The 25,351-nt window shown below is 35.7% G+C and overlaps 1 protein-coding gene across 10 annotated transcripts in view; it reads left to right on the top strand.

Annotated features, from left to right (window-relative positions):
• The window catches only part of SSBP2 (single stranded DNA binding protein 2), a 312,716-nt gene that overhangs the window by 91,143 nt on the left and 196,222 nt on the right, over window positions 1-25,351 (top strand). For all 10 annotated transcript variants that reach the window (XM_027970493.3, XM_042250727.2, XM_027970492.3 and 7 more), the window contains exons 3-4: window positions 10,972-11,033; window positions 16,949-17,033. In XM_027970493.3, coding sequence (XP_027826294.1) covers window positions 10,972-11,033; window positions 16,949-17,033 — 147 coding nt within the window. The remainder of the gene's footprint in view (window positions 1-10,971; window positions 11,034-16,948; window positions 17,034-25,351) is intronic.

Raw genomic sequence — 25,351 nt, 5'->3', positions numbered from 1 at the left:
TTTCATAGTGTTACCTTTTCTTCTTCAATATATGTAATAATGAGGAAGAGGAGGACTTTACTGAGTTACATTATGTGTGAGCATATTATCTCTAGTTCTTCTAAGAAATTTGCCAGGCATCTGGTATTATTTCTGATTTACTGATAACAACTACAGGGCTCTATATAACTAGTTTGTGGTCACACAGCTTAGTAAGTTATTGAGCTAGAATTCAAATCTTAGGTCCATGTTAATTCCCAAGCCCCTGTTTTTCCCTCTGTATCTGTGCTGTTCAGTAGGGTAGCCACTGGCTAACTATGGCTTTTTGAGCACTTGAAATATGGCTGATTGAATTGAAAAGTGCTATAAATATGAAGTTACACACTGGATTTTGAAGACTTGCTGTGAAAAAAAGAATACAAAATATCAATAATTTTAAAAATTTGGTCACATTGACAGGATAATATTTTGGATATATTAGGTGAAATAAAATTACTAGCATTATTTTTCTTTTTAAAAGTAGTTACTAGAAAATTTAAAAGTATATCCGTGGCTCTCATTTGTGGCCTATGATTACGTTTCTGTGGGACAGTGCTGATCAGAATTTTGTCGTCTCCAATGATCTCATTAGTTTGCCTTCTACAAGGTCAGGGACATGACAGGCAACCCTTTGACCAAAGTCCCTGCCTGAGGTACAGCCTTCTTGAGATTCACTATCCCCCAACGAGCACACAAGTAAACAAACACATGTATCCCCCCAATCTAATTAAACTAATTAATTAGTGTACGTGAACCATTGGGGCCTATTTGCAAGTAAGAAAATTGAGAGGTATGCTCAGAACTTAAGTCAGTTGTTTTACCATAGAAGGAATATATGCAGTGTAATAAAAATGTGATTTCAAAGTATGTTTAAATCAAAACAAGTTTAATGTATCTATCCCTGATTAAATCATTAGTTAGAAGGCTTTGGTCTATCACCTTTCTGAGTCACAATCACTGTTTGATGTTACAAAGGAAGCAATGGAGATTGCAAACAGGATACTTTTAATAATTATATCCTTAATTACTGCCAACTTATATTTAAAAGAAACTAAAGTCAGTTATGGAGATTTTAAACTTTTGTTTTAATGCAGTTGAAAACTTGATGAAAGGAGTTACTGATCACTTTTCCTAGATAAAGAATTGTTTTGAATTGGCTCAACTTTCTTAATCTGTTTTTTCTTGCCAACATTCATAATCATTTCATCAAACAAAAGAAATGTTGCTAACTTATTTAAGGACATTCAGATATTTGGATTCAAATAAGTTATGTAGATTGAGCGGATAACTAGATACTGTACTGATAGCTTCTTAACTCAATGGAAAATGGAAATACAACTGTTTTTAGTGCTATTTGGTAAAAATAAAATTATAATTTCAGAAGAGATTTGCATATTTTTTAAACAAGTATTTACCATGATTTTATTTTCTCCAGTTGCATTTGGAATACAAAACTGAGGGTTTCTCCATTATCAGTCTGGTTTGATTTCACAAGGGGAATCAGTTAAGCTGAAAATAAACTCCTGTCACCAGGAAGATATACAGTATTACTGGACTTTGGAGATGAGTGTATGTGATTCCCAGGATAGTTACATGAAAACCATTGAACATAAAGCAATAGTATATATTTTTGTGGGTACATATTTATGAATGTGAAGTAAAGTAAAAGGTCTGAAAGAATATACATTCCAGAGTAGTTTGTGGGAGTGCGGGTGTTAAAGTATTCAAAAAGGAATTTTTATACTGCAATAAAAAATACTTGTAGGGTTTTAAAAAACAAATATATACAAACATACACACACACAGATATTTGTATAGTTAAAATTATCTTGATTTTAAAATGAAAGTTTGGAGGTAGATTTGTAATAGGCCACTGCTGAGTACACCCTAGAGTTCTAGATACAGTCATCCCTCCATATCCACTGGGGATCGGTTCCGGAACCCCGCCCCCTTCCCCTGGGGATGCCAAAATCCAGATGATCAAGTCCTTTATGTAAAACAGCACAGGGTTTGCATATGACCTACACTCATTTTTTGCATGCATTTTAAATCGTCTGTAGGTTATTTATAATGCCTAATACAGTGCAAATCCTGTGCAATAGTTGTAAATACAATGTAAATGATATGTAAATAGTTGCCCATTGTGAGCAACTTCAAGTTTGACTTTTTGAAACTTTCTGGAACATTTTTTCCAAGTATTTTCTATCCGTGGTTGTTTGAATCTGTGGATGTGGAACCTGCAGATAGGGACCGTTGACTATAATTTCAGTTGGTGAAATTTCAATAGCTTGCTATATTGTCCTTCACGCTTTAAGTTTCCATCATACCAACTGCTTGTGTTTGTCTGTACATACCAGAAGGCGTCTCTCACTGCCGAAAATCTCCTCCCCTTCTCTCCTTGACTAGCTCAGAGGTAGCTTTTTCTAGGAAAGCTTTCTCAGGGCTCCACCTCTCCGTGCTGATAGTGTATTCTTAACATGAAAGCCTTTGCATATTCTGCCAAGAAGCTTGGGCTTATCATCTCAACAAAAGGGAACTTTTATTCTTTTAAGTAAAAGAATAGAATCATTAGCTTTGTACTGTAGTGTCTGTGTGAATACCCATCCTCTTAAACTATGGACAGTGTAATCTTTTATAGCTTTATATCCTATGTAGCATTGCTTTCTCTCTCTTTACTTTCACTTGGATGGTCTGGAAAATTTAAGACTGCTTGTTGTAGAATGGGACTTCCCAGGTGGTGCTAGTGGTAAAGAACCCAGCTGCCAATGCAGGAGATGTAAGAGACATGGGTTTGATTCCTGGGTGGGAAGATCCTCTGGAGGAGGGCATAGCAACCCACTTCAGTATTCTTGCCTGGAGAATCTCATGGACAGAGGACATTCAGCACGTTGTAGAATGACTTCCTGAGTCAGTTGTGTAGTAAAGGACCATGTTACGTAAATTCTTACGCTATACTAGATTTTTACCTAATTCAGAATTGTTAAACAGGGAACTTAAAAAATGAGACTTACTTATTTGAATTGGATATTTGTGATAAAAAGGAAATGACTGAAGTGGTACCAGTTACTCAAGTATTCAGTGTTCTCACTCTGGCTCAAGGTGAAGTAGAATGCTTCTACCAGTTTTGGCTTTCTCCCTTAGGATGAGTGAGGATATGGATGGCTATGACATTAGTGAGCCCTTGTCAGCCAGGATTTTCTGTGCTGGGCCACTTCTTTCATTTTGTGTGGGTTTGCCTTCTGGATGAAGTTGTGAGAAGGTCAAGTCGGAACTCCAGGCATCATCTGAGCAAGGAAGATGTGAATCTCAGCATCTAAGTTCTCACTTGGGCTTAGCCTTTCTGATAGTGCCCTTAGCTTAGCCTGTCAGAAATTGGATTGCTTTTGGTAGCTTTGGTTATCAGTCAAAATAGTAGGACACTCATTCAGTTCAGTTCAGTTCAGTTCAGTCGCTCAGTCATGTCTGACTCTTTGCGACCCCATGAATCGCAGCACGCCAGGCCTCCTTGTCCATCATCAACTCCCGGAGTTCACTCAGACTCACGTCCGTCGAGTCAGTGATACCATCCAGCCATCTCATCCTCTGTCGTCCCCTTCTCCTCCTGCCCCCAATCCCTCCCAGCATCAGGGTCTTTTCCAATGAGTCAACTCTTTGCATGAGGTGGCCAAAGTACTGGAGTTTCAGCTTTAGCATCATTCCTTCCAAAGAAATCCCAGGGCTGATCTCCTTCAGAATGGACTGGTTGGATCTCCTTGCAGTCCAAGGGACTCTCAAGAGTCTTCTCCAACACCACAGTTCAAAAGCATCAATTCTTCGGCACTCAGCCTTCTTCACAGTCCAACTCTCACATCCATAGTCCAGCAGTTTTTTTCCTAGTTAAAAGAGGTAGCATTGGACTAACAATAGAAATTAAAACATTTGTCTAGCCAGGTTGTGTTGACCAGCTCACTGTTACCTCTGATTCATCATAGATTCCAAACCATGTCTAAATCCTAAATGTTACTTTGGACTCATTACAAACTGTCTTTTTGCTGGATTATATTGTTTCATTTTAGATAAGATAGTTCCTGTTTATTCCTGAAATTTTGCATGGCATTTGTGCCTCAGAATGAGGCAAATAAAATTAAAAGTGTTGCAGAGATCCAGATTTTCTCTTCTTAATAATTTTACCTTGTTTATACTATATTACTAACCCTTATTTGCCATAAATTAGCCAGTAAGGTAGCCAGAAATAGAAGCTTAAAGACATCTAGTGGGTGGCTTCTTCAGCTTTTGTTAGGAATGCTAAATTATTGAACTCCATAGACTCAAAAATTCTGTTCTGTTTATTTTTTCATCTCTGTGAAGAGAGGAAATAATAGTAGTGACTTCCTTATGTTTCTTGAACTTTAACTTGGAGGCATCATAGTATAATGGGTCAGAGCAACGACTGTGGGGCCTCACTGCTGGATATGAATTGTGTTCTAAATCATATTTGCTTATTCCATTTTCTCAATTATGAAAAAAAAGATAATAATGAGTTAGTACCTATGAAATAACTTGAAAGACCTGGCATGTGATAAGTGCTCAAAAGTGCTATTTTGAAAATTCTTCTCTATCTTGTGTAATTTATTTCTTTAAAAATAAAACTGTAAAAGAGGATGAGATGGTTAGATAGCATCACCACCTCAGTGGGCATGAATCTGAGCAAACTCCAGGAGATACTGAAGGACAGGGGAGCCTGGTATGTTGTAGTCCATGGGGTTGCAAAGAGTCAGACACGACTTAGCGACTGAACAACAATAATATAAATATATAGCCTGTGTGCCGTATGTGCCATATAGCTCCAAGTGTCTGTCACCTGGAGAGCCCACAACCCTCCTACTTCCTAGGGTTACCTTTTCTGCCAAAATGACTCCAACTCAAACCCTAATGTGACACATTGTCTCAGGTCCTCTTTCATATCTCTGGGGCTTACAAGGAGGGGGAGGTTGTTAATGTTTCACTTGCTGTAATTTCTTGCCCTCACTCAGTATTGCAGCACTGCTACTCTTCCTTACGGCTGATAGCTTTTCTTTGCCTCAGCTTTCCTGTTGCCTTCATAGCCTAAAGCCCCACGAACGCATTGCTCTTGGGTATGAAGGATTCTTACTGAAAGTTAGGGAAAAACTGAAGACTATTAAGAGTTGATTAAGTACAGCACAAGCAACAACATTGACTTGGATATTAGACACAACTATCCTGAAGTTCTTTGGTCTTCTTGCCATAGAGAATTTCTCACCAGCTGTTGTCCTGAAGACTCCTTCTGCCTTTTGTCTTGTTGAGTCCTCACAACTTTGCCAATTGCTCCTTTTCTGAATACTCCCAGGCCCCCAGAGTACTCCTTCCTGGAGACTATTAGCAGCCTCCTAAATCCTTGTTATTTTATTATGTAGAATATTGGCTATCTGTTCTTTACTTTCAAACCTTTTCTAAGAGCCTCTGCCTTTCTGGGCCAGAAATATGAAGGACCCATCAAGGAGTTTTCCCAATTTCCCGAGAAAAAAATTTCCTTTATAAAGACTTCTGCATTCCTTCTAAAGCAGAACAGCACTATTCTCTAAAATTTTCCGTGATTATGGAAATGATCTCTAATCTCTGCTGTTTAGTAAATTCTCCACTAGTCACATGTGACAACGGAGCCCTTAAAAAGTAGCTAGAAAAATCGAAGAACATTCAATTAATTCTATGTAAAGAGCCACATGTGGTTAATGAGTACCACGTTGAATAGCACAGTTTTGAATTACATCTCCTTCAGAGGGCAGTCAGATTTTTCTTCCTATTGTACATCTGTTTGCTTTAATTTTTAAAATTCGAATGTAAAAGTTTTAACTTTTATTACATTTAGTGTATAGCTGCACCTATACTTCTATACATGGATGGTTTTAGAAAATTAGTGTAAACAGTAGATTATATTTAACTCAGAAGCCTCAGGAATTTTTCTAGGAAGAAACATCTCCCCAACCCAGGGATTGACCCCAGGTCTCCTGAATTACAGGCAGATTCTTTACCATCTGAGCCACCAGGGAAGCCTATACATAGGTATTCAGATTCTTTTCTTAACATAGGAACTAACTTTATTCTTTTATGATATTAAATTTTTAATGTTGGTTTTCAAAAACTATGGAAGGATTTAGGAATACTCTGTAAAGTTTGGATTTCATGAGCTTCGGGTGTACTGCTGTGCTGTTGGCGATGCTGGTGAAGTAGATCTATATTATCTGAGGTGGTCCCACACTGACAAAGCTGCTGCTGCTAAGTCGCTTCAGTTGTGTCCGACTCTGTGCGACCCCAGAGACGGCAGCCAACCAGGCTCCCCCATCCCTGGGATTCTCCAGGCAAGAACACTGGAGTGGGTTGCCATTTCCTTCTCCAGTGCATGAAAGTGAAAAGAGAAAGTGAAATCGCTGAGTCGAGTCCGACTCTTCGCGACCCCATAGACAGTAGCCCACCAGCCTCCTCCATCCATGGGATTTCTCAGACAAGAGTACTGGAGTGGGGTGCCATTGAACCCCCCAAAAAAGGTGCTACCAGCATCCAGAATTGCCCCACCTCTACTTTGTTACTGTTTCTGCAACAAGCAACCACTTTTCTTTTGGAGCCAGGGGCAGGCAGCTTCTCTTCTTCCTCCTGCCCTTTGATCTCCTAGTAGTATCTCCTGATAGAACTTAAGGGAAACTAGCTGGCTAGGAGACTAGGAAATGTAATTTTCAAAATCCAAGTACTGAGTGTAGAATGGAGGATATAGGACGGTGGGGTGGGGCTGAGAGGTAATAGGTAAATAAATGACTAGTATACCTTGCCAGAGCAAATAATGCTGAAATAATAAATATATCTGTATGTATGTGTGTGTTTATCACAGATTCTTTATTATACACATTTACTGTGCTTTGATTTTTGTTTTACTTGACTTTAATTGTTTTCTGTCAGTTTGCTAAACTTTGTAAATATTCTCTTTTTGTGGTTGTAGCATTTTTCATTCTATGACCTGTGCCATAGTATAGTTTACCAGTCCCCTTACTAATGGACATTTATATTGTTTCCAGTCTTTTGCAATTATAAATGATGTTTCATCAAAAATTGTTTTATATGTAACTTTGCACATGTGACCATATTAATAAATTCCTAGAAGAATTGCTGTATCAGAGAGTATGTTCATTGAAATTTATAATTTTCATTTATAAACCATATGGCATATCTTATTCTTGCCAGTATACTGTTCATTCATGATTCAGTGTTTGGCTCTGCATTTATGTAGAAATGCTGAAAACACTAGATCGTATTACAGAGATACTACCTAATCACAGACAAGGCCCTTAGATGTAAAGTATGGTGGTAGGCATTGGCCTTGCAATTTACAAGGTTACAGGAGAATACAGCTTTTAGCTGGACTGATGATGGAAGGAAGGGAGGTGGAGGATTTAAAGAGCAAAAGCCTAAGGACTAAGGAATACATACAGAGGCTGGGATAATACAAGAAGAAAAAATAGAAATTATTTGCATAGATACCATTTAAGCACCTAAACAAGCCTGAAGCCCATGAAACTCAGTACAACAGAAAATGCCTCTTAGATAGCAGAAGAATTGTTTCTAAAGTGACTTTTGACATTTAGAGGTGTTTTCAGGCTATTCCTCAACCTCATCCATCATTATGTTTGCTAAAAAAATATATGTATGAATATGACTTCAAAATGAAAGTCCTTTACCTTTTTCCAGAGATAATAGTTATAAGTTTGGTGTCATTTTTTTAATATACATGCAACCAAGTTCATACATACATATTCACACATATGTTTAAACAGAAAAGGTTTTATACTGTATGTATTATTCTGTAGCCTTTCTTAATCTCATTTGAAAAACCAGTCTATCATAGTGCTTTTTCCATATAGATTTATCTTATGCTCTTTAATGATTACACACTGTTCAGTAGTGTTTAAGTAGTAAATTTTATTTTGCATTCACTGTTGGTGAACGTTTCTCAGGCTGTTTCTAATTTTCATTGTTTGTAACAATGCTGCAGTAAATGTGACAAAAAGTTTTCTGTAGATCAGGGTCTGTTTTCCTGAATATCACCTCATGCTTTCTCTAAATAAGTATTATCTGGAATAGTATTTGGGGCTTCCCAGGTGGCTCAGCGGTAAAGGATACACCTGCCAGTGTAGGAGACATGGGTTCGATCCCTGGGTTGGGAAGATCCCCTGGAGAAGAAAATGGCAACCCAACCACTATTCTTGCCTGGAACATCCCATAGACAGAGGAGCCTGGTGGGTTACAGCCCATGGGGTCACAAAGAGTTGGACACGACTAAGCACGCATGTAGCAAGAATAGTAATTAGTTTGGAGGCAAAAGACTACCATTCACTATGGAAACATAATTCCTGTGTAGAACCATCTCCTTTTTGTAAATACATTGCACATTGGTTGTTGTTCACTGAATAACTGTGACAGGATGACTTTTGTGTTAACTTAAATATGTTTGACCAAAGTTTTAGCTGTTTCTTCCATAGACTTGTGATTTAAAGTGAGAAAGGTGAACTTCCCTCATGATATAGAAAAGAGTATTTTGAGGATGAAAGAGATGATGTTTGTCAAACATTTTGTTTCTCTTAGGAGTAATAAGATGTCATATTGTTTAAAATCCAAATACATTACCTTCAGACTTCCTCTTATAGAAGACCGTATCAAATATAAATCATATAGGTGTTTTCCTAGAGTACCTTATCTCCTGAAACATCTGATGACTGGCTGTGGAAGTTGTGAAAGTGCAAGAAAATGACTGCTTAGTAGGTGATGCGGTGCAGCAGGACTCTTGTTAGAGTCTAATAACCTCTAGCACAGTCTGTCATTCAGACCTAGTCATGCCGCTTTGAGTCTTCATAAGTCATCTCACATTCTCCTTTTAAGTATTTCACAGTTGTATTAGGAAAAGTCAAGATGAGCTGAGATGAAACGTAAGGACTCTACTTTGAAAAACTTCCTGTTTATATGCTTAGGATGATTCCAGGGATTAGGAATATTAGTATGTCTGGGGCACATCTGTGAGGTGCATCATTATGCCCTTTCAAAAAGACATCGACTTGGGAAAAGATGGTAAGAGAAAAGATTGGGAGAAAAGATGAGACACAGGTTTTTGACTAAATTATAACTTTAGCAGGCTGTCAGAGCTTTATTTCTCATAAGACTCATTAAGTACCATTTCTTATTTTTCATGAACCAAAAAAGAGAAAATATTGATCACCGGAAATTTTCAGATAAAAGGTAGCATAGATTAAAAAAAAATTCGAATGTTTCACTTTGGAGAATTCAAGTTAGGGTCTGACTTCCATTTATATAACATATTCTGGTTCATTGTTTATGTTTAGACTTTATAAATTTAAGTTGATTAACTCTTAGAGTTTCACTTTTTAGCTCTTAAAATGGCTATCACATACATAATTTTCTAATCTTCAGAGAGTTTCTCTGGTTTTTGAGAGCAAATTGCTTTTTTACATCAGAGTTTTCATTGATTTATATTTTGTGTGCATAAGCACTGTAAAAATGCTGTCAGTTTCAGTGATTTTAATTATGCTTAAGTTTTACATCTCTTCCTTAAAGAGAGTTTTTTTTTGTTTGTTTTAACATTGAGAATCACATTATGAGTTTTTATTTTAAAATATTTTTGTTTTTTTTTTTTATCCTGTTGAGATAACGTCTTCCATAGTAGGTGACAAAAAGAATTCTTTGAATCAGTCAGTATTTATAGTTGTTTGCCTCCTAGTAGTGGTAAGGGCCAATGGGCACATTTTACTGATTGGAATATTGTTAAATCATTTTTTAGTTACTTAATAAACTAAAAGCTATACTTATATATAAGGGTTGTTTGTTCTTGAAGCTGGATCACCTTAGCTGAAATTATAACTTCTTATAGTTTGTCTGTTCTCTTTATCCTCCTTCACTGCTTTATTTTCCTCCATAGCATTTGTCACCTTTTAGTATAAATGCAGTCTTTTGTGGAGGGGGGATGGGGCAAGGGCGTTTGTTTGTTATGGTCTGTTTTCCCTACTGAGCTTCTCTTTAATGGTGAAGAATCCACCTGCAATGCAGGAGATGTGGGTTCAGTCCTTGGGTCAGAAAGATCCTGTGGAGAAGCAAATGACCACCACTCCAGTATTCTTGCCTGGGAAATCCCATGGACAGAGGTGCTTGGCAGGCTAGTCCATGGGGTCGCAAAGAGTCAGACATGACTTAGCAATTAAACAACAGCAATCCTTCCTCTAAAATGTAATCTCCTTGAATGCAAAGATTTTCATCTTTTCTTCTTAATGCTATCCAGTGCTTAGAAAAGGCACTGTATAAATACACACTCAGCTTTGCAATTTTTAAATTTAATTTATAAAAAGCATTTAATCAGAACTTTTAATTTTGAGAATATTGACCTTGTTTTAAATTTTTATTATAGTGAACTTCAATTCATCTGAAATATAAATAATTGGAAAGTCAATATCACCATCTTTTAAAATTCTTACATATGCCTTCTTAGTTCCATCCCCTCAAATCAGAAACTTATTCAAAAATTCAATCCTTGAAGTTTAATTTGGAGTCTGTACATATTAAGCCCAAGTACTTGCAAGTGTCTGGGTTAGTGGTGATAGCTGATTTCGATATTGGTGTTAATAATTGTGATTTTCATGTGCCTTAGGATCCTGAAATAGCTTCTGAAATTCTGACACAGTGGGAAGCAAATTCAGGAAAATAATGGTGGCAATTTCTCTCCGACTATTCAGTCAGCAAATTATAATATAAAATGAGTATTTGTAAAACTTGGATAAAGAATAACATGAAAATGATTAAAATCCTATATATTATCTTGATATTTTAAGTGGGAAAATATTGCTTTGTCATATGTGTGGGGAAAGTATTATTAGGAGTGTTTAATATCTATTTTATTCATTTTAGATAAGATGGGAAAAGAACATCACTTTGGGGGAGCCACCAGGATTCTTACATTCTTGGTGGTGGTAAGTATCTTTTATTCCATTTTCATTAGATTGATGATGCATTTCACTAGGCTTGCACGTACCTGTTTGTGATTTCGTGCTTCTCATTTATATTTTTTCATTTTCTGCAATTATTTTCTGAAAGGTAGCACTTACAAAAATAAAAAAAAAACAAGCTCAAAACCAGCATTAAATATAGTTAACTTAAAGATACTGCTATTAAGTCAAGATGGAATTGTGACCAATTTGGACTCTCCAGCTGTAAGTATGAGTGTGTATTAGTCAACTCTGGTTACCATAAGAAGATACCATAGGCTGGGTGGCTTAAACAGCAGAAATTACCTTTCTCACAGTTCTGGAGGCCAGAAGTCCCGAGTTCAATCTGCCAAGCATGGTCTGTTTCTAATGAGAACTCTCTTCCTGGCTTGTAGATAGTGGCCTTCTTACTGTGTCCTCACATGGATAGAGAGAGCGCACACATAACAGAATGAGAGAGACAGAGCAAGCACATGCTGACTGCCTGACTAGCTCTCTGACGGCTGTTTATGTAAGGGCACTAATTGCATCATGAGGGCCCCACCCTTGTGACTTGTGCTGGTGGTGGTGGTGAATTTTTAGAATAGTCTAAAACAGTTTGAAATAGTTCTAGATAGATTCAGAGATAGAACTGCCTAGGAATGTACACACAAATGGTCAGTCAGTATTAAAGGCTCAGTTGATATCAGAACTTATAAATTTTATTGTGGCACCAGAACACCCAGGTTTGTGACATTTTGCAGCAGCAATTATTAGTCTAGGTATTCAAATGGACAAGCTAAAGTTTTTCTTTTCTTTTTTTAAAAAAATTTCTTCATTTAGAAGCATTTCCTGTTCAGTATATTATAGACTCATCTCTTAGCATCATACTTAAAAGGAAAAAACAAAAATAAAAGTTCTCTTCTAGAGCTGTGAATGTGGTTTCCTGGTCTGTTACTTAATGCCATCATCTTTTTAATCTCTCTCCTGAAAACGTGCTTTACTAGAAGTCCCATGGTGAATGGAACCACACTTGGTCGGTTATGATTGTGGGTTTCCCTTGTTAGTCTCCCAATACGTATGGCAGGAACAGGTGCGGTCCTTTGGTTCAAAGTTGTTCCTGTATTTGGAATAACAGTTCATGGCAGTTAAGCACTATTGTTGTGCTTTTTCCTGGGGCTTAAGACTGACATCTTATAACATAATGTTTTAAAAATCAGTTTTTCATTTTACATAAGCTGTTTTTATGCTATCTAGATCTAGACTATAAATGCTTACCTGCTGAATGTAACTGAGGTTCCCCACTTATCGACACCCTTATATTTTATATGTTTCCTATTATGTCTATAAAGTGACACAAGAAACCACGTTAGAGGTCTGTCCCTATTGGATTAGTGGGCTAACAAAATGAAGATTTTAAGTTTTTCATTATAGAATTAATTCCATTTCTCACACCCACTTCTCTTTTACGCCCTTCCTCATGAATCTAGCCTATCCTCTTCCTGTAGATGGTTGATAATAAGTCACTGAATACTTTGGCTTTTTGCTCTATCAGACTTCAGTTTTTTGGTCGTTTTTATCAGTAGGTGCAGCTCTTAAATCTGCTGTGGCTCTTCCTTTTTCCGTGGCTCTTAGATTCAGAGGAGCTCTTTCTCTGTGGTTTTGGTATTTTTAGTAGTTTTTACTTAGTTATAGATATCAAAGAAATTGTAAATAAAGGGCACATAAATATTTTAGGCCATATTTATTTTCATTTAAGTCTAGCACATGCAAAAGGTACATTATTTTCAGTGTTTTTAATGTTCTTCCCTAAAACTACTAAATGTAGCTTTTGAGGTGCCTGCTTTATCGATATAAATGAGTGATTCTTAATGATTTTGAAGTTATGGGGTCTTCTGAGAACTGATGAAAAGCTAAGGATCCCCTCTTTCAGGACATTGCCCAGATCCTAAGCTTTTCTGATCATTGTGTGTAGCTAAACATGACTATGGGCCTTAAGTCCAGCAGGGTCCTAACTTTTTTTTCCCGTTGTTTCAAAGATCTCTTTGTTTGTTTGTTTGTTTGTTTGTTTTGAAAATTAATACTTTATTTTTTAGAGTAGTTTTCGGTCAGTTCATAACATAATTGAGGAGAAGGTAGAGATTTTCCATATAACTCCTGCTTGCACAATGTATAGCCTTCCCATAATCAACATTCCCCACCAGAGTGGTACCCTTGTTGTAACTGATGAACCTACATTAACACACTATAATCACACCAAGTCCATAATTTACATTACAGTTCATTTCTGGTGTTGTACATTCTGTGGCCTTAGGCAAATGTATAATGACGTGTATCCACAATTATAATAATATACAGTGTAACAAGTAAGAACAGGGCCTGGGGTTGGGACTCTGAGGAAGGTCAACATTTAAGTGCAAACAGACAAAGAGGAGCCTCAAAAGAAAATACCTAGAGAGGAAGGAGGGTAATCAGGGAAGAATAATATATGGAAACTAGAAAAGGTATTCAAAGGAGAGAGTGAATTCTGCAGCAGGTATAAGTTAAAAAAAAAGTTTTCCTGAATTGGGAACTAAGGTTTTCTTAGATCTTCTTGGGGAGAACAGTTTCAGTGGAAGAGTGAACATGAAATTTAGGGGACTGTTATGTTCCATTTTTCCAGCTCCAGGGTTATGAAGAATAGTTGAAGTATGTGGTGATATGTATAGTAGTTTCAGGATTAACAACATAGAATAGTACCTAGCATTTTTGTATTTTTATTTTTGGAATAGATTTCAGCATGTATATAGATGGAGGTAAAAAGAGTAGGGGAGATTGAAGATGCTGAAAGAGAATTAACGTGAACAAAAATGCAGAATAAAGTGTGGCAGAAATGAGGGGCAGAGGCCTTGGAGACGAGAGAAATGTCTCCCTTTAGTATGGCTTAGGGGAAAGTGTGTGATTTTACTTTCTGGAAATGTTTTTCTTGTTCCTAATATGATGTCCCTTGTGATTTCTTTTCTTCTTTCAGTTTGTATCATGCCCAGTACTGTTGTAATTTTTATGCCTCTCTCCTGTGCTCATTACGCTCACTGTGATCAAATCCATCTTGAAACCATGTTTCCTGTTAATATGCTTTAATAAAAGTTCCCAGCTCTCTTCCATGAATTTCAGGGATACAAATGCCAAGGAACTTCTTTCCCCTGAAATTAATATCTTTTTTTATTTGTATAATTTAAAAATACACACTTTTTAAAACTTCCTATTTCAACTTTTAATGGAAGAAACTTTAAAATTTAATTTTATATATAAAAACCTTTTGGAATATCTTTGGGCTCATGTATTTATGTCCTGTAATTAAATATGTATAACATTGCAGAAAAAAATGAACCAATAACTAAGGTTATCATAAGAATCCAGTTTCTGTCGCCTGGCAGTGGAAAAGTCAAATTTTGCAGCATGCTAGCACTCTGATGGGGAGAAGGCAATGGCATCCCACTCCAGTACTCTTGCCTGGAAAATCCCATGGGTGGAGGAGCCTGGTAGGCTGCAGTCCACGGGGTCCTCGAAGAGTCGGGCAGGACTGAGCGACTTCGCTTTCACTTTTCAGTTTCATGCATTGGAGAAGGAAATGGCAACCCACTCCAGTGTTCTTGCCTAGAGAATCCCAGGGACAGGGGAGCCTGGTGGGCTGCCGTCCATGGGGTCGCACAGAGTCGGACACGACTGAAGCGACTTAGCAGCAGCAGCAGCAGCAGCAGGCAACAACTAGGATAGAAAGAGGAGTATAATCACAGTAAGAAGGGAATAAATAGTGTTAGCAAGAAAGAAAGTAAACAACAGAAGTGGTCAGACTGTATGGAAAAAGTGAAATGTGTTGGAGAGTAGGGAAGGAATGTGGAATACAAAGGATGATTTGGTGGGAAGACATTGTAAACAACAACAACAACTTGGAATTTTCCACTAAATACAAAGGATTGGAAAGGAAATTGAGACAAATTTTACTTAGTTAATAAAATTTTTTTGGCCATAATAACTCTATGAGTCTTTCTAGAATATTTTAAATACCTGTATGCTGTTTTAAAAATAATTTAGGAACTTCCCTAGCAGTCCAGTGGTTAAGACTTCACCTTATCTCTATTATTGTAGAACAGTGTATTTCTTCTTTGGGTAAATGTTTTTAAAAGGCTATATTTCTTTACCTTTATTCAGGAAAATAATGTATATTTTTATATATTTTTTATATATCTAATACTGTAGGATTATTAGAAACACTATATATAAAGTTATGCTACGTTAGTAATTTGTTTTATTATCCTTATTCTGGCTCTTATAAATTTTTGACCACTTACTAAATCCATAAAGAGGAACATTGTCATGATATTGCATATAATATTCTGTGATTAAATACAATTTAAAGGCAGCCATTATAAAATTTTAGTTTTAAGAACTTTGAAGTTCCTTAAGAACATGAAAATAAGTATAATTGCAATACATAATAATTCATAATACACCTGATCTAGGTGGAAAACTTAAAGCTGTATCCCTGTCTGTGTATAATTATTATACTTTTTATCCCAAAAGGGATATAGGAAAGCCAAGCACAACTTTAAACTGCTTGCACTCTAGTTCAGGAATTGAAATTATTTGAATTAATTTGGTATTTATTGTTTGCTTTGTATTTCTTGCTTATTGTAGAAATTTAAAAGGAAATAAATGGCAGTACTTAATCTTTCATATATTTTGCCTCTAAGAGTAATCTTATTTTGCTGAATTAATTGTTATAATGCCTAGAGAATGTTTTATCCTATCTCAGAAGAGAGATCCAGATGAAATGAGACTTCAAAGGTCAAAACAAAGAGACCAGTTTGATTTACCGAGCTTCATTGTGCCATTGTTAACTGTGCTCTCAGCCCAATGACCTGCCTTAACAATATGTATGCATTTTAAGTTTTTGTGCAAGATAATTATAGTGTTAGTTATATTATTAATAATATGTTTACTGTAAGACCCTGTGCTTGTTTTATACAATTTAATTTTCTCAACAGCCCCATTTTATAGAGGAGAAAATTGTTTCTTGTTTAAACGAATTGAACTAGTAGGTGGAAGGGCCAGCTTCTATCTCAGATACATCCTATTCCTAAACTTATGCCATTAACCATTTGGCTTAGCATACTTTCCAATTCTCTAGAGAGGGAAATGTACGGTAAAAAAATATTTGTTGATCAGTAAAACTGCTTTTGTTTATCATTAGGACTTTCAGACATTTGCTTTCTTGATTTTAATCCCTTGTTCATGTTCATTGTTAATTTTATGAAACATGATTGTTAATTTTTATGTGTTTTGTAAGCAGTATAATTATTTTTCCCAGCCAGTTCTGTTTTGCTTTTATTGCTCTTGAATAGGAAGAAAAAAAAGAGAGTGTGATTTTTTTAATTTTCAAAATGACCAACCTATCTTCAAAGGAAAACCAGAGGATATTTTAAGAAAATATATTTATTTGGCAGGTGTGACCTAATGGTTAGGGTATTGGCCTGGGGTTGGACAATAAAATTATCTTTAAAAAGTGAGTTTCACTTTTAAAAATAAAGTTAATTTATTCTTATTGGTATTAAAAAATCTTTTATTCTTCATGGAAAAGTTGTGAAAAGTGTTATAATTATTTCAATCAAATGTTTAAGTCATTCTTAAGACAATTAAGAATGACAGTTTTAATTTTTTTATTGTCATTTTAGAAAAATCTTAGCATTTCTGAATGATGGCTAGGTTATACCTATTACTACAATAAGAGCCTTCTCTGAATTTAAATCTTTCAAATAAATATTTGTCCTAAAGAAGAAAACACATATTGTGTAAGGAATATTTGCCTTCTGTTTTTGGAATTGTGCTCTCTCATTTGACATTATATGATTTTCTTAATGTTTCTATAATTACTTTTTTAGTGTATTTTGGGATCTCTACTGTGCAGCTCCAGAAAGACGGGAAACATGTGAACATTCAAGTGAAGCAAAAGCCTTCCATGATTACGTAAGTTTCTGTACAGTTTTACTAAGCTATATTGTCAGTTTTGTTTTTAACCACTGTTCTTGAAAAATATATTGGACCATCCATTTTTTTCCTTTGGTACCTAAGGAATTACTATTTTTTTTCTTGGGAAATAGGCTTATCACTTTAAAAGTGAAACAAAAATGGATGTGTGAGTCTTGTTGAAGAAGCTTAGGGCAAGAGAGTAGTCCTAACTTCAAGCTATTAGAGGTGTTTCTTACCTTTAAGTGTGCCTAATTTGTGTAATTGCCTATATATAAAAATTAAGTAGTAATTATTCCACAAAAAAGTCATCATAAGAATGTTATAAAAGTTCTTCTTCTGCATTTCCATTAAAAGATATATAGAAGTATTACATTATTCTTTTTACAACTTTGAGTTACATTATTATAAGGCTGTATTCAGTTCCGTAAGTAAATTTATTGTGAATTAAAGGAAATACAAGATAAGAGAGCAAAACTATCTGGACAAAAAATGAAAATATGGACTTTTTGTTAAGTTCTTCAGGGCAGTGGACTATCCGTGACTAGGTAATATATATTGTGTGTTTTTTTAAGAAGAATTATAAATGTGATTTTAGAGAATTGATGGAACAAGGAAGCAGAATTGTAAAAGAAAGGTGGAGGGCAGGGGGAGTAGGTTTTCTTTAGGGAAAAGTGGCATTTAATAATGACAAGACTGTTTTGTTTTGTTTTTAAAATTTATTTGTTTGGCTGCAATGCACTGGGTCTCAGTGTCAGAACCATAGGACCCTCAATCTTCACTGTGGTATGTGGGATCCCTTAGTTACATCATGCTAAATCTCAGTTGTGGCATGTGGGATCTAGTTCCCTGACCAGGGATCAAACCTGGGCCCACTGCAGTGGGAGCTCAGAATCTTAGCCTCTGGATCACCTGGGAAGTTTCAGTGAGACTGTGCTTCAGTGAGAGAGGGGCTAGGAAAACACTGTTTGCAGAACTGACCATAAGACCCGCAGACTGAGTTTGGGGTGGAGGAAAACCAGTTTCCTTGGTTTAGAGGAAGCGGAATTAGGCCTGGAGCCTGAGGAAATACCGATTTTAAGTACCTGAAAATTTACCAGAGGGATGCATGTTTAGTTGGTGAAAGGGTGGCATCATTCTGTGTAAATACCCTTTAAAACCAGAACCAGGCCTCAAAAAGGAAAAGGAACTTCTTCCAAAGGAAGTATTTCAGCCTTAGACTGGAGAGTGGAAATAGCCAGAATTATAACCCCAAATATAGCACAAGGAAGAGTATGCAGACTTCAGTGAAAATCTTGGGCATCTGACAGGGACTGTGTAATACTTTAAACGTTTACTAAACTGATTAAAGTGAGACTGCTTGTGATTACTTCATCGGATATTGATTGTACTCATAAAGCTTGCTGTGTGCTAAACACTAGCTCTTGGGGACAAGGTGAGTAAAAGGGATGGTGCTGCATATAAAGAAAAAGCACAGAAAAGGCAGGTAAGACAGGGCCCAGGACATGGCATTTATTTAAACAATCTGATTCTCCCTTTTCACCCTTGGGGTAATGGCTATAAAGGAAAACAGAGACCCAACCATGAATAGTGTGAAGATTCTGACTAGAGTAAGATACTCATCTGTCTCTTACGTCAGGAAAGACATGCCTAGATTTGGCCTGCCCTTAATGGGATAATTTTGACAACTAGATGGCGTTAGAGAGTACCAGTGTTCTGCTGTAAATGACATACAGTATTTATGGATCTACATCTTAAGAAATCAATTATATAAGAATTTTTTCAAAATCCCATTGTATAGAAAGATGCAACCGTCTATTCACCATGGAGATCTTAAAAGGAACACTGAACTAGTATCTCCTTCTTGGAAGCATTGGATAAATCACCATTGTCATTGCCTTAGCCATTATCATTGTAATCATTTTGCATTGATAAGGCATTTTTCAGTATTTCAGAGAGTACTCACACTTGTTAACTTTAGAAGCCCACTTAAATATTTCAAGGTTTTTGAAAACAAGCAATGACCAGAGGTAGGAGTGAAATTAGAGTAGATTTTATAGGAAGAATAACTCTTCCTCATTTAATTTGGTCCTAAGAAAATGTAGTTTAGAAAAAATTCATTATTTGGATTTTGCAATTGGTTATCAGTTAGCACATGTTTTATCAAGTGTTTCATCAGTTCAGTTCAGTTCATTCGCTCAGTTGTTCAGTCGTGTCCGACTCTTTGCGACCCCATGAACTGCAGTACGCCAGGCCTCCCTGTCCATCACCAACTCCCAGAGTTCACTCAGACTCACGTCCATCGAGTCAGTGATGCCATCCAGCCATCTCCTCCTCTGTCGTCCGCTTCTCCTCCTGCCCCCAATCCCTCCCAGCATCAGAGTCTTTTCCAATGAGTCAGCTCTTCGCACGAGGTGGCCAAAGTACTGGAGTTTCAGCTTTAGCATCATTCCTTCCAAAGAAATCCCAGGGCTGATCTCCTTCAGAATGGACTGGTTGGATCTCCTTGCAGTCCAAGGGACTCTCAAGAGTCTTCACTTTTATCTTAAATGTTAGTTTTAAGAGATTTGATTTCTTAGATGGAATTTTTATTATACCTTTTTAAGGCAATTTACTTTTAATGGTAATACATCTCTAATTAACGGTAATATATCTCTAAACTTTCTTTAAATGGAGGTTGCTGTAAAGGTAGAGTTTGGCTTATATAATTTTATTTTGCAGTTGGATTTTTAAGAATGTTTGTTTCCTGTAGCACACTTTTATGGTAGTTTTTGTGGGTGGGATTTCCTAAATTCTTGATAGTAGACAGTTTCTGAATGATCAACATGATTCATGTTTAAGGTGTAGATGATGTTTGAAAGACTCAGGGAAGAAATAGGAAACAGGAACAAACAGATTTTGGTAAAATTCTGTCATGTTATATTGTTATATTAGAGTCCATTGGGAAACATTTTAGAATAGTGGTTAATATATTTACCCACTGAATTTCAAGGTAGTTCTCAAAGAAACATTCTTAAAAATATTTTATTTATTAGCTGCATTTTTAGAATAAAAAAATACTTCCATGTGTAAATTCTGATACACTTGAAAAGTCCTGTTATTTTATAGTCTTCATTTATCTTTGAGATTGAATGGATAATGAAAGAATAAACTGCTTTTTAAAAAGAAATAGTAGAGGGATAATAAGGTAAATTATGAATAATCCTTTTAATTAAAAAATAGGGTAAAATGTTAAAAGCGGTTATCTTTTGACATTGGGATTATGCATGATTTTTATTTTTATATATTTCTATATTTTATATTCGAGAAAGTTACTTTAAAGCAGATCAAATTTCACCTTACAGTGAGTTCTAATCTTCTAAAATTAGAAAATAAAAACCAGTAAATTTGAAGTGGTCATATGTTTTCATGTACCATGTTATATTTATAAACATATGTAGTACTTCCCATTAAAACCTTTTTTTTGGTAAATACACATACTAAAAGAGAGATAGGTAAAGTGAATAGATGTTTTTTTGAGCCATTCTATAATTTCCCATAACTTTTTTGATAATAATTTTCCCAGCAACATTTTTTTGACTTTTGGTTTTTAACTTTTTTTGATTTGTTTTCTAACCATTGCCTGTTTAAGAATATAGATTTTTGTCATTTATCATTTTATTTGTGAAATAATTATAGTTGCAGTGTTAATTAATATCTTTTTCTTAAAAAAAAAAAAAAACACCCTGTTCATACTTACTGTGAGAAGAAATAAAATAAGGAAGGAAGCATTTAAATGAGTAAAATTTTCATCTTCTTGCATTTATATTTTAAAATACATTATTTACAATCTGTATGGAGTACCAACTGTAAAATAAGTATATCTTTAGAAATCAGCAGTTAATAGTGTGTAGGAATGTACTTTTGGATGACAAAGCTATAAAAAACACAAGAAAATGACTACTGTACTTGTCAGGACAATGGGAGGTAGGAAGAGGTTCTGATTGAAATGGGGCTTGTGGCCTGGGCTTCTGAGATGGTGGTGGCTAACCATATGCTTGCTTTATAAAATTACATAGTGTCTCAAATTTATTTTGTATGGCTTCTTATACTTTTTATTTTAAAGTGACAAGATTTTAGATCAGTTATAGTAATTAACTTTAGAAAAAGAATGAGCACTGTCATTTCTCATGTGTTTTCAGGCATTGTTATAGTTCATCCTTGAGAACTGATGGAGAAAATGTAGGGATGGCTTACACAGAAGCCTGTGTTTCTACTCTTCTGTGACAGATTCTATGACGTGTGTCACCTGTTGATTTGTCTAGAGGGGAGTACAGAATAAGATCAGAAGTGCTGGAGGAAAATTTAGTAATTAAGAACTTATTTTGTAAGAAAATAGAGATTTTAGGATGATTATTTTGGAGATATCTTGCTTGGCCTGTTAGCCTGTTATTTTTAACCTAAGTGAAAACCAGGTTTATCTAAATATAAAATTATTATTATATACATACAATATTATCATTGAAAAGTAAACCATCATTTCAAGTGATTAGAAGTAATACCTGCTACCTTATAAAGTTTAGTGGACTAGCTTTCCTTTTCTCCCCATTAGTATGTTTTTATTTCACTCTGAAATCTCAGGCAGTGCTTTCATGTGGAGCTAATTAATGTTTACTGATTTTTTTTTTCCTGCTACAGTTTAACATAGAATTATTTTATTTAATAATTTGTTTCTGCTTTCGTTTATTTCCAAAATATTTAGCAAAAATGTCAATGCATGCTACTAAACTTTTAACTAAAAACATACACAGTGATTATAATTTTAGTTGTTTGGCATGGATAGAAAATTCCTTAATTGTCCTAAAGCAAAGATAGAGCCAAAATATATTATTGCCTTAGTAATATGATGGTAATGAAATTGCATTATTACAGTGAGCTCTTGAGAGCAGAGAAGATTAGACCCATTCTTTCCCTGGGTCTGTCAAATAATAGGTGTTCAATAAATATCCACAGAACAAAGTAGTCTGTTAATTGCTAGACTGGAAATATTTTAAATCATTCAACTGTTTAGGTAAAGTGATAGGCTTGAGTTATGATTGTTGATAAAATGTGGCTGTTTTTTTTATTCTTACCTAAGAGAGTGTTTATAACATCTGAAAAGAATTATGCTACAGGTTTGTAGAGATGGGGTAGTTGTTTTTAATGATATAAAAACACCTATTATGTATATAAAATAGTAGGAGAAGAATATTTTTGTATGTTAGAAAGATACTTGTGCAGAAACTACTGTAGAGAGTTAGGTGCATTCTTTGCCATGATCCTATAACATCCTCTGTCCATCTCCTGAATGTCCCTATATATTAGATTTTCATAATAGGATGTTTTCTCTAATATTTGTGAGCTTCCTCAGGGAATAGACTTTGTCTTATTTATCTTTTTCATTCTTTCTACCCAGCAGGGTGCCTGACAGGAGATGTTCAAATCATGTTTTGTGTTTATATAAATGAATGACTAAAATATTATCTAATAAGTATTTATCACTTCTTATTTTAATATAACTGAACATGTAGTTGCAAGGGGGTCATTTAGTGCTACTTTTACTCACTTTGTATTTGGAAACAAATTGAGATAAAATGGCAGCTTGTAAAGAAATAAGTGAATCAAAGCAGGTAGCAGAGGCTTTTGGGAGGCATGGCTCTAGGGAATGTAGTGGTGAACAAAACAGACATAGTTCCCACACTCAATGGCAAAAGAGACCTTCTCTCAAGAACTTTGAATAATATATGTGGAGATAGCATGATACTGGTAGACTCATCAAAACTTACAGATATGTAAGAATATGGAGAGAAATAGATTAGAATATGGAGAATAAATACACATAACTTTTGATATGTATTCAGTTTTGGCATATAGTAGACATAATTAGTAAATGCTCAGATGGATGAAAAGTCTCACATTGGACCATAATTCTCCTAAACAGTACATGTAAACTAGAGTTCTTGATAGACTAGGAACAAATAAAGTTATATTTTAAATCCATTAAGATAATAAAAACTGTCAAAACAGCGATTATATTTGTAGTTCTCTAGTATGAATAGATGATTCCTTAATTGTCCTAAAACAAAGATGGAGCCAAAATATACTTGTCGGTCAATACTGGTAGTTGTTCAGCTCAACGGGGAGGGACACACGGGTTCCACATCTGCAGAGACAGAAGGCTAACTGGACTGTGCCTTTTTTTTCTTTTTCTTTTTTTTTAAATGTCAAGGACTTGAGCATGGGCCGATTTGGTATCTGTCGGGATCTTGGAACCACTTCCCCACAGATACCAAAGGACCACTGTAATGAGATTCATTTTTTGCTGTATTCTTTTTAAATGTTTTTAAAAACTTTTTATATTGTGTTGGAGTATAGCTGATTAACAAACACTGTTGTAATGGTTTCAGGTGAACAGGGAAGGGACACAGCCATACATATAGATGTATCCATTTTCTCTGAACTCCCCTCCCATCCAGGCTGCCACATAACATTGAGTAGAGTTCTGTGTGCAATATAGTAGGTCGTTGTTGGTTATCCATTTTAAATATAGCAGTGTGTGCATGTCCATCCCAAACTCCATAACTATCCCTGCCCACTCCCCCCACCCAACCTCCCCCTGGCAACCATAAGTCCGTTCTCTTAAGTCTGTGAGTCTCTTTCTGTTTTGTAAGTTCAATTGTATCATTTCTTTTTAGATTCCATATATAAAGGGTGTTGTATATTTCTCCTTCTCTGTCTGACTTAATTCACTCAGTATCACACTCTCTAGGTCCATCCATGTTGCTGCAGATTTTTGCCTTATTCTTATCTGCCATACTATTTCTGCTCTTGCTTTCATTTCCTGTAGGATTAAGTTTAATTTCTCTTGCCAAATATAAGTGCTATAAACCAGCTTATATTCTTTATAGCACAACATAAGTTGATTATTTTGTTCTGTTTTTGTGCAAGCTGTGTTGAAGAATTACATTCATCACTTTACCTGTGAGGTGTATGAGTGTTATCAACTTGTCCTTGGGCATAGGATGGCTTCTGGGGGGCCTCTAAGTACTGCTAAGAGCTATCAGATATTCTCCCTGTTACTTTTGATCCTGAGATTTCCTGTAGGGCAATATGTTACTTCAGCCATTCAGTGGTAAACATGCATAACAGGAGACAATCAGGGAAACTATAAACACATTGGGGAAGAATTCTACTTCACCTAATCTCTCAGAATAATTTACTGCATTATATAGAGATACAGGGTACTGGCGGCTCAGTTGGTAAAGAATCTGCCTGCAATGCAAGAGACAGAGGTTCAGTCCCTGAGTCGGGGAGATCCTGTAGAGAAGGAAATGGCAGCTCACTCCGATATTCTTGCTTGGGAAATCCTATGGACAGAGGAGCCTGGCAGGCTATAGTTCATGGGGTCACAAGAGTCGGAGATGACTTAGTGACTAAACCAGCATATAGACATAAAATTCAAAAAGAGGTAAGTGAAGAAGTTAATACGGAAAAGAGGTAAAACAGCAGAGCAGATCTGACTTCGTAGTTTGTTTCACTATGAAAAATAACGTATTGTTTCATCAAAGTATGTTGTTTCATGGATTCATCTTTGGCCCTTTTCCTCCCACTGATGTGATTTTATTAAAGTCTAATTTCTGGTGAATGTGGAAAAATGAAGATGGAAAGGCCTTAATTAACTGTTTTTGAGGCAGATGTTGCACTGACTGTGATTATGTTGCCAATAGCATCATAACATAAATGACAGAAATATGATGCTCTTTCAAAAGTAGCATGCATATCAAACTTTCTATTAGAGATTTGAAACTTATAAATTTATTTTGGAGATTTTCAAAAACTGGCTGATTTTTAAACAATGCTAGGTATGTTTAAGGAATGGTAAGAAGAGCTGGTTGACCAAAGTAGAAAAATCAAACTCAAGATCAATGCTTCGCTAACAGATGGTAGCATTTTAAAACTGTAAGTCATCTTTTTCAGTGGTTTCATGCTGAGTTCCCCGGACTTTGGGGTGCAGTGGAAGGACCAATGAAGGTGCCTAGGAGCAAGAGTGAGAGAATCCTACCAGAAGGTGCTTGGCTTACTCTGTGTTAACCAGAGTAGCTCAGTTTTCACCTATTCCTAGTTTCTTGTATTTTCTCTTTCTTACTAAATGGAACTCCAATTTAACTCGTTACTTATGCTATAAATGAATCTTCTTTTGTTTTTTTATTAGTATATAGTTGATTTCCAATGTTGTATTCCTGCTGTATAGCAAAGTGAATCAGCTCTATGAATACATGTATCACTTTTTTTTTTTTTTT

The sequence above is a fragment of the Ovis aries genome, chromosome 5, assembly GCF_016772045.2.
Source record: "Ovis aries strain OAR_USU_Benz2616 breed Rambouillet chromosome 5, ARS-UI_Ramb_v3.0, whole genome shotgun sequence".
Classification (NCBI taxonomy): Eukaryota; Metazoa; Chordata; class Mammalia; order Artiodactyla; family Bovidae; genus Ovis; species Ovis aries.
Note: the sequence above shows the minus strand (reverse complement) of the source record. Positions and strands in the feature narration are given on the sequence as shown.